The 13,894-nt window shown below is 39.5% G+C and overlaps 1 protein-coding gene across 1 annotated transcript; it reads right to left on the reverse strand.

Moving 5' to 3' along the window:
* Positions 1-5,486: 5,486 nt before the first annotated feature.
* GAR1 (GAR1 ribonucleoprotein) lies at positions 5,487-12,710 on the reverse strand. The gene is made up of 4 exons (XM_007940783.2): positions 12,497-12,710; positions 10,757-10,911; positions 10,230-10,289; positions 5,487-5,675 (listed from the first exon to the last, which is right to left on the reverse strand). The coding sequence occupies exons 1-4, from the start codon at positions 12,708-12,710 to the stop codon at positions 5,487-5,489; spliced, it is 618 nt and encodes a 205-aa protein (XP_007938974.2).
* Between the last annotated feature and the right edge of the window lie 1,184 nt (positions 12,711-13,894).

Consider the following 13,894-nt stretch of genomic DNA (forward strand, 5'->3'; position numbering starts at 1 on the left):
GGCAGGCAGTCTGCTTCTGTTAAGATTTCCAGCCTTGGCTACCCTATGGGGCAGTTCTGCTCTCTGTCCTATAGGGCTGCTGTGAGTTGAAGTTGACTCAATGGCAGTAGGTTTGGTTTTCTGCAATTCCATTAATCAAAATATACTGATATACAGGCATTACTATACACTGCTCACATAAGCACTGAAGAATTAACCAACAAGTAGGTGTAGCATGCTAAAAAATTTAATAAAGAAACTGCATTTCTTCTGAGGAATAACACATGCCCAGGGAAAAAAATGTCAATGGTAGGATAGATGATACATCATTGTATTCTAGCCTGCATTATTTCTTTAGCCTCTAAAGCTACACTAGCAATGTGCCCCAAACCAATTTCATTTGTAACATCCCTGCCCAAGAATCTGAACATGTAGAAGCCAAGCCAATTAAATAAATATTTATGGAGAATAACATCTTAAACCTTTAGTTACTGTTTTAAAAATGAAAAAGAGCATTCAGTAAAAACTGCCTATTACACATTCTGTGAAACAGGATGTTACATAATTTGGATGTTGTGCAAACACTGTATTAAACTTTCTGGGAACCTGCTTCCGTTCACCCTCATCACACGAGAGAAAGCAAGTGGGGAGGAAGCAGGCACACTGTCCTGCTTGCTGTTCCACCTGCCTGAGCAGGAGAAGCAACCTGTCTGGTACCACCATTGCTACTCCTGCCTGCTGGGCTTGCCCCACCTGCCTGTATCCCACCCATGGTCCGTGCTGTAAGAGTATGAGTTTAGGGTCTTTAAAACCATTAAGGTGGAATAATAAGCAAAAGCAGAACTGCTTAAAAAAAGAAAGAAAAAAACCCACCTTATGGGACCACTCGTATGCAACTGGATGTTGTGAAGTAACACATACCTGGATTCTATCGACATTGAATGAAGAAAGTTAATGTTTCCTCAGAAATTTCTTGAATTGTAGTTCTTACTTGAACAGTCTGCTCCGACTTTTAAGATGCATAATACTAACAATTTCTAATCAATTTATAAACTGCACTTAGAAAAAATGTTTTTCCAACTCATGTACTACATAGTACGTATTATACACCAATATACAAAAGAGAAATACAATAAAAGGTACCAAATTTTCTTGTATACAAGAGGGTGTTGGTTCACAAATAATGTTAATTCTTAAGTACTACTGCAATAGTCTATTTTAAAAAATCAGTAATAGATTCAAACAAATTCTTTTTTCCATCTGAATCTACTAGATTTAAGCTTTATGTTCCTTTTAGCTTGAAAAATAGGCAGGGTTTAAGAAATACAGCTCTAAATAACTCAAAGGAATAAAAAGCTTTATTTTAAAAACTCATATAGGCTTCAAAAGAAAACTGTCCATTTACTAAGCACCCACAGAGTGCCGGACATGATAAAACATTGAAAGATTTAGTTCATGCTCTTGTAGAGCAAGATTGACCATTGTATCATGCTCATTTCTGCATGGCGATGTTGTAATTCCATTGTTATAAAATGACCAGTTCTTGAAGACTTGCTTAAGAAACAAGTACAAGTAGATCATGCAGGTTAATGCAGAAGTCAAATGGTGAAGTCTGTTTGTCCACTGTTACACTTAATGTCCTCTCCCTGTTTAAGAAAAAAATTAAAGTATTAAGAGTATAGAAAAATGAACTTTAAGGCCAGAGTATCAAATTAGCATGAGTAGTACTTGTCATTTTAAGCAAACTACTTGTATCAAATTAAATTACCACTCATATTATCTTTTTTTTGGGAGCTCTGGTGGCATAGTGCCTAACCAGCAGGCTGGTGGTTCAAACCCACCAGCCACTCCTCAGAAGGAAGACTGGGCAATCTACTTCCATAGTGATACTGCCTCAGAAACCCAAGGAGGGGTTGCTGAGTCGGATCTGATTCGATGGCAGTGAGTATGGTATGGTATTATCTACTTTTTAAATTGCCTTTTAAGAGAACATTTCACATGATTCAAATGATCATTTCTGAAATGATCAGTTAGTATATAAAATGTAGTAAAATTAAAGATAAATAGGAGTGGAGCTCACAACGCCTATCAATTCTGTGGATAAGACATTAGTATTTTAGGTTTTAGAGGACTGAAGTGGCTTAAACATATACAGAAAACCACAGCAAACTCAGTGATAAGAGATTATCTCCTATCAAAACCTGAATAGTATAAATCAGAAGTAGGTGAAAAAACAAAATTTATAAATAAGAAAAAGGAAAGGCTAGAGTAATATAAAATGAAGTCATAAATTAGGCTACAAAGAACAACACAATACTCTATATACTTACTGGTAGAGAGAAATAAGTAAAAAGAGAAAATGGTAGACAATAGCAATTATAAAACTGAATCATTTAAAGACTAACACTTCTTTTTCCCACTCACCTCTGAAACCACCACCTCCTCTTCCTCCTCTGAAGCCTCCACCTCCTCTTCCACCTCTAAAACCACCTAAAAAAAAAAAGAAGCATGAATTAAATTGTAGTATATCATTCTAATAAACCAACAAAGATCAATACAATTTCTACAATTATAAAGATTAAGAAATGCTGATTCACATATTTTACCCTACAGAATTTTTTAAAAGAGCATGATGGAGGAACTCTAGTAGTAGGTACTCAGATGAAACAAGTGCTGTTTTAATAAGCAATGTCAGATAAATGGCACAAAGACTGAGGATGTCGAGGATTTCATTTTACCTGGATCCACAATCAATGCCCACAGAAGGAGCAGTCAAGAAAGTAAATGACCTATTGCACTGGGCAAAGTTAAAAAGCAAAGACACCACTTTGAAGACTAAGGTGCACCTGACCCAAGATGTTTTCAATCGCCTCATAAGCAAGTGAGAGCTGGACAATAAAGAAGATGGAAGAAAAATCGATGTCTTTGAATTATGGTTTTGGTGAAGAATACTGAATATACCATGGACTGCCAAAAGAACAAAAAAAATCTGTCTTGGAAGAAGTACAGCAGAATGTTCCTTAGAAGTGAAAATGGCGAGCCTTCATCTCTGGGACTTTGGTCATGTTATCAGGAGGGATCAGTTCCTGGAGCAGGATCTCAGGCTTGGTAAAGTAGAAGATCAGTGAAAAAGAGGAAGACCCTCAACAAGATGGATGGACACAGTGGCTGCAACAATAGCCTCAAACATTGCAAAGATAGTCAGGATGGCACAGGACCAGGTAGGGTTTCGCTCTGTTGTACTTAGGGTCATTATGAGTTGGAACTGACTCGATGGCACCTAACAACAACTGTCTTAATGGATTAAAAAAGCTTTTTATATTAAACCTGGTTTAGCCCTAATGCTAAGTGTATGCCTACTTTAGCTTTTGCTTATGATAAATAATTTTGAACTACAGATAAAGGCTTTTTATCCTAAGAAGAGAGATTGGCAGGTATGGGTGTACTTTGCTATTGTTGTTGTTTGCCATCGAGTCAGCCCCGACTCTTAGCGATCCCTCCTTGGGTTTCCGAGGCAGTATCACTATGGAAGTAGGAATGCCCAACCTAATAAATATGTTCAAGGTTAATTGAGATGCATATGGACCTTAGCTGATGCTCACGTATTGATGGTCCCCAAAATTTTTAGATTTCTTAAGCATATTTCTACCATGCAACACATCTGGCTTTCTATTTTTCACTCTCAATTTTTACTTATTTATATAAATAAATGTTGATTCTTATATAAAGAATGAATACTTACAAAAAGGTGAAAAGTAAACATATACTTCTAAAACACTGGTATAGAAATATAAGATAAGGCTTTAGGAGCATATAGAGCTGTGAATTTTTTTTTTTTTTTTTTTGAAAAATGTTAAGTATTAGATTGAATACAGAATGGTAATGAGAAGATCTCCATTCATCAAATCTCAAGGGTCCCCTCCAAAAAGGAACCCTGGTGATACAATGGTTAAGCATTCAGCTGCTAACCAAAAGGTCTGTGGTTCAAAGCTATCAGCGGTTTAGCAGGAGAAAAGACCTGGCAATGTGCTCCCACAAAGACTACAGCCTCCTCTGTCACACTGGATCACTGAGTCAGAATTGACTTGACGGCACACACTATCACCCTCCAAAAATATTTAAAATACATTCAGATCTTTTTAAGAGACTACCTTCTATCTAGCTCAAAATACCTACATTTGTAGAATGAAATGATGATCAAATCGACAGAAGATGAAAACAGGGTTTTCTCACTTTTTTCATTCAGTAACAGAAACTATCTAAGCTCAAGTTTCAATTCCTCTTCCTTACCACTTTAGCTCTGCCCATCATCCTGTCAATCACCCACCCCACTATTCACAGATCTAAGCAAACCCAATGCTACAGCCTACCCCACTCTCATTGTCTATCTGCCCTTAATAGTGAATATGCTAGAGCCTTGGGAAAATACTTCAAAATACTGAAATCATAACTAAAAATTTATTGGTAATATTCCTTGACATGGTATCAGAAGACATGAGCTCCAGTTGTGGGTCTGCCAATTATTTGATTGGGAAAATTTACTTTTATAAACCTCTGTTTCCTTATTCATAAAATAATGGTAATATCACCGACCTTACAAGGTTCTGATGAGTGTTAAAAGAAAACCAAAACCCACTGCCACAGAGTCGATTCTGACTTAGTGACCCTTATAGGACAGAGCAGGAGCTCTGGTAGCATAGTGGCTAAGACACTTGCCTACTAACCAGACGGCTGGCGGTTCAAATCCACCAGCCACTCCTTGGAAGGAAGGTTGGGCAATCCTACTTCCGTAGTGATACTGCCTCGGAAACCCAAGGAGGGGTCGCTAGGAGTCGGGGCCGACTCGACGGCACATAACAACAACAACAACAACATAGGACAGAGCAGAACTGCCCTGTAAGGTTCTGAAGGCCTTAAATCTTTACAGAAGCAAACTGCCTTATCTTTCTCCCCTGGAGCAGCTGGTAGGTTCGAACTGCTGATCTTTGGGCTAGAAGCATAATGCTTTAAATCTTTACAGAAGTAGACTGTCTCATCTTTCTCTAACAGAGCAGCTGGTGGGTTTGAACCAAGAACCTTTTCATGAACAGCCCAATGCTTTAACACAATGCCACCAGAGTATTAAAAGATAATGGATGTTAACAATATGTATGACTAGATCTTGGCACACAAGCAATACTCACTAACATTAACTAAGAAATTAAAATTACGGTAATCTTATACTTTATTAAAATGCCCAATAAAACATGAATACCTTAAGATATGAAACTCCTGAAAAGCATACCTTATTAGATTTTTCTTTTTAAATAAGTGGTTGAAACTAAGCATTAGCACTATGGGCAATCTGAGAAGATATGAAAGTAGCTTTACTAAAAAGAAATAAACTTAAGGGTATTTTGATTATATACAAAATCAAATTGTACTACATAAAACCAAACCCACTGCCATCAAGTCAATTCCAACTAAAATGTAAGAGAAAATGAATTTGCTGTGACTTTGAAATCTCACTAGAAAATTTCCCCAACAAGTAACTTACCACCTCTACCGCCACCTCTGCCACCTCCTCCTCTTCCTCCTCCTCGTCCTCCTGCTCCTCCTCGACCTCCCCTGCCACCGCCTCTTGGAGGTCCTTTCTCACCTGGAGGTCGAGGTAAAAACCTCTGCAATGGTAGCAGCTTGTATGGGTCTATGTAAAACTGAAAGTATAATAGAAGCAATGAGTATGATCACTCGGGACAGTACAGTGAAATCATTAAGAACCTAGATGTAAAGACTGCCTGGATTCAAATCCCAACTCTACCACTTATTAGCATAGTAATAAGTCCTTACTAGGCAAGGACTTAATTACTTCGTGCCTTAAATTTTGTCATCTGTAAAATGAAGATGATAATAAAGTATCTATCTCACATAGCTATGATAAGAATCAAGAGTAACAATGTACATAAAAAATTAAAAGTTTTGGCACATAATAAGCACTGTTGTCATTGTTGTTGTTATGTGCCGTCGAGTCGGACCCAACTCATAGCGACCCCTCCTTGGGTTTCCAAGGCAGTATCACTACGGAAGTAGATTGTCCCATCTTCTTTCCGAGGAGTGGCTGGTGGGTTTGAACCACCAGCTTCTGGTTAGCAGTCAAGTGTCTTAGCCACTATGCTACCAGAGCTCCTATGATAATATAAAAATATATTATATATTTTTATATATTATATTATATATATAATATTACATATATAAATATATATTTTTTATATATTATATATATATAAATATATTATGTAATTAATAAACATTACATGTGTATAAATAAAAGCCAAAAACAATTCAATCTCTTTTTCTCTTTGGAAATAGACAATGCCTTCAACAATTTAATTACATTTTCCTGCAACAGCAATGCTGTAAGAAAAATAAAACTATTAAAAATTTAACATGAAAATACAAAATAAAGCACTGACATATTAGCTATTCCAAGATTTTAATAAAGGATAAATCAGTAAAATACTGAACATACAACATAACAGAGAATACAGAGTTATAGGGCATTTTTCATGATAATGAAATGTAAAGGGGTAAACTGTTTCAGTTCCTCTATACAGAATACCCAAAGAGGATTTCAAAACTATATTTGTTGCTATCAAGTCAATTCCACCTCATAGTGACCACATAAGACAGAACAGAATTGCCCTAGAGGGATTATTCCAAGGCTATAATCTTCATGGAAGCAAACTGCCACATCTTTCTCCCATGAGGTTGGTTAGCAGCCAAGTGCTTAACCACTATCCAACCAAAAAGCTCTGTAACTATAATACAGTTACTTAAAATAAGGTATCTGTATCTCTCTCTACCTTATCATTCTTCTTCCCTTCACAGTCAATTCTCTCAAATATATCACCTATATCTATACCGTCAAATGCTATTCATAAGGTTTTCAGTGGCCACTTTTTTCAGAAGTGGTCTGCCACATCCTTCTTCCCAGTCTGTCTCGGTCTGGAAGCCCACTGGAACCTGTCCACCATGGGTGACTCAGCTGGTATTTCACTATCACTGGCATATCTTCCAGTATCACAGCAACAAGCAAACCATCACAGTACAACAAACTGGCTGAAGAACAAACAAAATCTGTCCTGGAAGTAGTACGGCCAGGATGCTCCTTAGAACCAAGAATGGTAAGACTTCATCTCTAGTACTTTGATCATGTTAAGGAAATCATGCTTGGTAATACACAGGGTCAGCGAAAAAAGGCAAGACCCTCACTGAGATGGACTGACACAGTGGCTCCAATGATGGGCTCAAGCATAGCAACGACTGTGATGATGGTACAGAACCAGGCAGTGTTCCATTCTGTTGTACACAGGGGTCATTATGAGTTGGAATCAACTCCATGGCAACTAACAACAACATACTGTCAAATACAATAGCCATTAGCCACAAGTCACTATTTAAACTAACAAACAATTAAAAAGTCAATTACTGAATCACACTAAAGCAACTTTTCAGGTGCTCAACAGCTACATGTGGCTAATGGCTACTGTACTGGAGAGCATCACTGCTTAAAGTTCAAATGGATAGCACTGAACTAGAGATTATAATAACCTAGGCTAGATAAGGAGGACTCATCTCCAACACCTCAGTGGATCTACAAATGGGGAGAAGCAGATACAATGAACTTAGCCCATGATTAAAAAACACTAAAGAATAAATCCTCAAATAAATAATACTGTGAGAGAAGGAAGGCACCCACATCCACTTTAGTGTGTACTGCATGCAAAAACACATTTTTTTCATGTCACCAAATGAAAAGTCCTTCTCAGCACTCTTTGTTTCTGGGCTCTTCAGCTCTAGGCATACCTGAACCCAACCTTTTGGGCTGTCAGATTTATATGGCCAGTAGCCATATAGTAGCAACAAGGTAGTATCTCTTCCTCATCTCCTATTCCAATACGGTTTCTAGTTCCACAACCCCATTGATTAACCACCCTGATAACTGCTGTGAATACTTTTTACCAACATTTTATCACAGGTCAGTACTCCCTCCAGGAAACATTGTCCTTACAACTTTTATACCACATTTACAATACCTTCCTGGGTTTGCCCCTTCACAATTTCTTCTCAGTCTCCACTAACAGGCAATTAAATTTGGGAGGTGCCTCAAAGCCCTACCCAAAAAAAAACCTGTCACCGAGTTGGATCCAACTCATATAGTGACCCCTCCTTGGGTTTCTGAGGCTGTATCACTACGGAAGTAGATTGCCCAACCCTCCTTCCCAGGAGTAGCTGATGGGTTCGAACTGCCAGCCTTCTAGTTAGTAGTCAAATGCCTTAGGCACTATGCCACCAGAGCTCCTTCAAATCCCTAGAGGTGCTCTTTTTCTTTCACTCTATTTTCTTCCTATACTGTCTGTACACTGACATCTTCTCAAGTCTATATAGCTAATCTAGCCTTGTCCTTTGAGCTCCTGGCCCACTTTTGTCCAATTATCTGACAACTGTTTTTGACTATTTCATGAATACCTCAAACTTAAGTCCAAAACTGAACTAATTATCTTTGTCCAAGTCCCCTCTTCTCCAGGGCTGCCTATTTCAATGAATGGTGTCATCAGCCACAAACACCATGATACCAGACAGACATGTGAGAGATTGTGACTTGTTTTTTACTTCTTTGACTTCAATAAACAAACCAAATCTGTTGTTGAGCTGATTCCAACTCAGAGTAACCCTACAGGAAACCCCCATAGGGTTTCCAAGACTAAAAAACCCTTCTCAGCACTGTTTCTTTCCGGGCCCTTCAGCTCTTTACTGCCACGTCTTTCTCTTGTGGAGCAGCTGATGAGTTTTAACTGCTGATCTTTTAGTTAGCAGCCAAGTGTTTAAACACTATGTCACCAGGGCTCTTCCTTGACTTCAACAGGCAATCAATTACAAACTCCTATCAATTCCAGTGATAGGGCAGGACAGTGTTTTTGTTCTGCTATACACAGGGTCACAAATGACTCACTAACACCTAACATCACTCCTGCGAAGGAGCCCTGATTTAAAATTAAAGTATAAACTCTTTCCCATGGCCTAATAGCCTTACATGATCCAGCTCCTGCTTATCTCTCCAGTCTCAATTTACAACTTTCCCTACCCCTTCTAAGTGTGCTGTGTAAAGCTACACGCCTGTCTTCTTTTGGACCCTTAAAAGTTGATTCCTGCCTCAGGGATTTTGCACATAGCATTTTCTTTATTTTCAAGGAGTTTTGGTGGCACAGTTGTTAAAGCATACAGCTGCTAACCAAAAGGTTGGCAGTTTAAACCCACCAGCCATTCCACATGAAAAGATGAGACAATCTGCTTCCGTAAAGATTTACAGCCTTGGAAACTCTATTGGTCATTCTATTCTGTTCTATAACAAGTACTGGTGGCACCATGCCTAAGCATTTTACTGTTAACCAGAAGTTTCACAGTTCAAACCCACCACTTACTTCCGTGAACATTTACTGCCTCAGAAACTCACACGGGGTCACTATGAGTCGGAATTCACTCAGTGGAGGGAGGGTTTTTTTTTTTTTTTTTTTTTTTGGTACTCTGTTCTACAGGGTCGCTATGAGTCAGAATTGACTCGATGGCAGTGGGTTTGGTTTTGGTTTGGTTATTTTCTCTATTTGGAATGCACTTCTTCTTTGACTAGCTCCGTGGTTTCCAAGTACTAGCCTAAATGACATCAAAATCATCTGGGAGCTTTCTATTTTAAAATTGATTCCTGGGCCCAACCTAATACCCACTGAGTCGAATTTCTAGGAGTGGGACCAAATAATACTAATGTGCAATAAAATTTGGGAATCATTCCTAAACAATTTTCATGTTTCAGCTTCAAACCTACTTTCCCAGGGAAACTAATAAAGACTGCATTTAATCCCACTGCAAATATTCTCATAGCAAACTGCATTTCTCCTTCAAATTTAGATTGATAGATTAATATTTGGTCATCCAAATTTTTTTCAATTTAAACAAAAAAGAAAAGAAAAACCCTGGCAGTTACAGAATTTGCTAATATGAGCAAGGAATACTTTCTGAAAGGTTCTATCACATAAATCACCATTAAAGCTCAGTAAGTCAATGTTTGAAATACATCTCTTATACATCTCAGTTTAAGAGCTTCACTAATGATGTATTTAAACCGTGGATGTCTCAAGTGTGCCAGGGATAACTGTCATAAGGAAGGTCATTCATTTTTAAAAGAAAGCACTATTAGTATCATACACTTCACTCACCTTCTGTAGTTTTTTAAAGGAAGATGCCTTCATGTTTTCTGATAATTTAACTGAAAAATACTATTAACTGTATAAAGGAACAAATAAGATCAAAGAAGTATCAAGCCTTGTGAATTCATGTGTAATTTTAAAAATAAGATTATAATAGACAGAAGGAATAAGAAATATACTGGACCACCAAGAGAAAATGGGGGGAAAATAAAGGAAAAAACACCTTCTAATTCTCCCATACTATTCCAGTGGCACCATCATATCCAGAGCCAAACCTCAATCCTGTAGCACTTATCCAGAAGGTACTACAACTTACTCCCCCCCAGAAGAAGCCACCCTTCTAAGACCCATCCTTTTAACATATATAGATGCATACTCTCCCTTATGATTCTCCTTTATGGTCCAACCTATAGTAGTAATTACTCTGTATGATATAGTAAGGCAACAAATTTCATTAACTCAATACTTAATCACCTCAGAAAAAGCAATAGTAACTTTTGAATGTGATCACTAGGTCTTACGATTAAAAAGGATACAAAATCTCTAAGCTGTCCAAATATTTCGTCCACTTTTCCAATTTGTTCTTTGTTTTCTAAATAAACAGGAGCATTGAAGTAAGGCACCTTATTTTCATCTGTGACACATTTACAAATAATGTCATCTTCACAGGGGTGCATGAACTCTCCTAACACTGAAATAGGACAAGGAAAGGATAATACATAAAGCTATCTCAAATGATACTGCCCAACCTCTTCTGAAGCTTCCTGGGATGTCACCGTAACTGTTATCTAGCCCAGAAGATAACAGTCATTAAGAGTGCCGACTGTGGATTCAGTCTTTCTTGGGCTGGTATACCAACTCCACAATGTACTAGCTATGTGATCTAAGTAATTCACTCTGTCTCCGTCAGTCTTCTCATCTTTAATATGGGGCCAGTAACAGTACTTCCATCTAATCCTCATGATATCATGAGGATTAAGTAGAATAATGCTTTACTGTAATTATTATTTGATTGAACAATGCTTCATTGTCCTGGTTTCTCTTCCTTCTCTCTAATCCCTATGAATTAATCATTTCCCTGTTGTGCTTTTTCTTCTTCCTCCCTTAGAACATACCATTTCCCACTACTTCTTCACCAATGACTCTTCAACTTTTCAAAAATGTCTGGAATTGCAAATAACCACACTTCTAACTGAATGTCAGCTCAAACTGAAATACTCATCACATTCTTGCAAAACCAGCTCTATGTTACTGTCACTCAGAATCACTTAAGGCTATGGCTTAATGTTCTATTCCTGTGTACATTAATTAGCCCAGTTATATTATTAGGAGCTCCGGTAGCCTAGTGCCTAAGGCACTTAACTGCTAACCAGAAGGCTAGCAGTTCAAACCCACAAGCCACTCCTCAGAAGGAAAGTTGGGCAAACTACTTCTTTAGTGATACCGCCTCGGTAACCCAAGGAGGGGTTGCTATGAGTCTGGTCCAACTCAAGGGCACATAACTGATTTTATTTCCTTTACAGTCTCTCTCCCACATAATCCTTTCTTTCATTCTCACTTCATCTGTCCTAAATCAGGACTTTGACTCTTGTGTTCTTCTCTTCAAGGCATCCTGCATACTGATCCAGCCTACATACATTGGCTATTAATAAACACTGCTCAACCTCTCTCTCTCTCTCTCTCTTTGTAAGTTTCTATCATATTAGGTTCTAACTTCTGTCTCACTTGCCATATCTTCCACCCCATGTTAATGACTCCAAAACTGCTCTAATTAGGTCTTCCTCTTGCTTCCCCTCCTGAGTAAAGCTTTTCTTCTCTTCTCTTCTCTTACTTACGAGTAATAATTCAAAGCATGGGTTCTGAAGTCAGAAAAGCTGTCTGTGTATCTCAAACATATCACATACTATTCATTTACCACTAACTTTATAGGAAAGATATTTAACCGAATCACAGTTTTCTTATCTGTACAATAGGGAAAACTAAAGCACTCAATATTACCTAATTACAGCTGTTAACTCTTTCAGTAAAAGCTCAGGTTCCACCTCCATGACGCAATCTAAGCGTCCTTCGCCTCTTGCTCACCCCCTTACACGCTACAGCTTGATTACAAGTCAATTAACAGTACTATCCACCAACAAACTTGCCTTCCCAACCAAGCAGCAACCTCCACACGACAGCTCCTGAAACTACCCTTAAGTACCTGGCTCCAAGTCAAACTTGTTGACTGACAACACAAGCCCCAATCCCAAGGAAGCCACGCTCTGAGACTGACATACAAACTACACGTTCTGGAGGTCCCTGGTCTTGGAATTTGTTAAAACCTCCACGGCCACCCCCTCGTCCAAATCCGCCTCTGCCGCTGCCGCCGCCTCTGAAACTGCCGCCGCCTCCACCTCGAAAATGGTTGTTGTTGCCGCCACCGCCGCGACTGAAGCCGCCACCTCCAGCCCCTCGATTAAAGCCTCCACGACCTCCGCCTCGAAAAGACATGGTCTCTCGTACCTGGTGAGAAAACAGGTATATGCCTTCAGGTCACTATGGCCTCTGGTTACAGCACCTAACTCCTCGGAGCCTCGGTTGGCAACCCAGCCATTCCCCTTACTGCCAAGATACCTGTGACGAACCCGTGGGGTGAGGAGTGATACCTCTACACCGACTTTTGGGAGCCGACCATTCACCAACCTCGTCCCCCAGAGTTAAAACCTCCTTCCCCAGAAGGCAGAAACGTCTTCACTCCACATTCCCTCCCTCCCCCAGCTGCTTTCGGCATTCAGAACGCTCAGATCTTGGGACTTCCTGGGGCCACTTACCCGCGCACGTGCACTTCTGGCCGGGACCGTGTACTCACACCCACTTGCCTTGTACTTCCGCTTATCAAGAAGCCTCCTCGGCCACCGTATCCCGCGCGAGGGGGGGGAGGGGGGAAATACCCCGACCGGAACTGGAATAACTGATTAGCCTAAAGAAGCTAGTTACCCGCTAGACCAGCGACAATATCACCTTTCAAAAACAGGTTTCGTCACCAGGAAAGAAGGAATGATATCAAATTTTAAACATAAGTTTACGACAGTAAGGTCCACTTGCTTACCGACAAGCAGAGGAAGTGACGTACAATAGTAATGGCCTTTGCATCATGACGTGTGGAAGTGCCCACACGTTGTTACCCTTGGAGATGGCTGGCGTTAGGGATCCGCCCCCACGCCCAACAGCCTGAAGGATAGCTGTTTGGAAACGATCATTCCAGCCTTCTGAGCGAACTGGCCTTGCTCTCTCTAGCTTCTCGAGTGGTGACACGATCTCCAGCTCTTCAGTCCATTGCCAGCTCCAGCAACTGTGCTGCCACAGTTTCTGGTCCGCGCTCTGCCTACTGGATCTGGCCGCCTCGGAACCTGTCACAACCAGCGGATGGGCTTTTCTCTCGTCTTCGTTCCGGAATTCCTTGTTTCTTCCTGATCTTTTTAACTATGCACCATTGTGGGCTGAACTGTTCTTGTCCTTTTGTCTTGTGGTTTCACTTGTTGAAGGAGGAAATACAGTGCGTGTGTTATGTATATATCTTGATTTGTGCCATTGTCAGTTTGTGTTTTAAAAAACCACGTTATCTGATAGAAAACCAAACTATATTTTAGTTTAGTTAGTTGTTGCTGTTGTTGTTAAGTGCCTGGAGTCGTTTC

The sequence above is a fragment of the Orycteropus afer genome, unplaced genomic scaffold (genome assembly GCF_000298275.1).
Source record: "Orycteropus afer afer isolate SDZICR_OR568_19922 unplaced genomic scaffold, OryAfe1.0 scaffold00071, whole genome shotgun sequence".
Taxonomy (NCBI): domain Eukaryota; kingdom Metazoa; phylum Chordata; class Mammalia; order Tubulidentata; family Orycteropodidae; genus Orycteropus; species Orycteropus afer.

Coding starts and splice junctions, on each gene's coding strand:
- GAR1 (XM_007940783.2), bottom strand. CDS start 12,710: ATGTCTTTTCGAGGCGGAGGTCGTGGAGGCTTTAATCGAGGGGCTGGA. Junction 10,912..12,496: donor ACCTCCAGAACGTGTAGTTT/GTATGTCAGTCT, acceptor GTCCTATTTCAG/TGTTAGGAGAGTTCATGCAC. Junction 5,676..10,229: donor CCTTTAAAAAACTACAGAAG/GTGAGTGAAGTG, acceptor TTATACTTTCAG/TTTTACATAGACCCATACAA.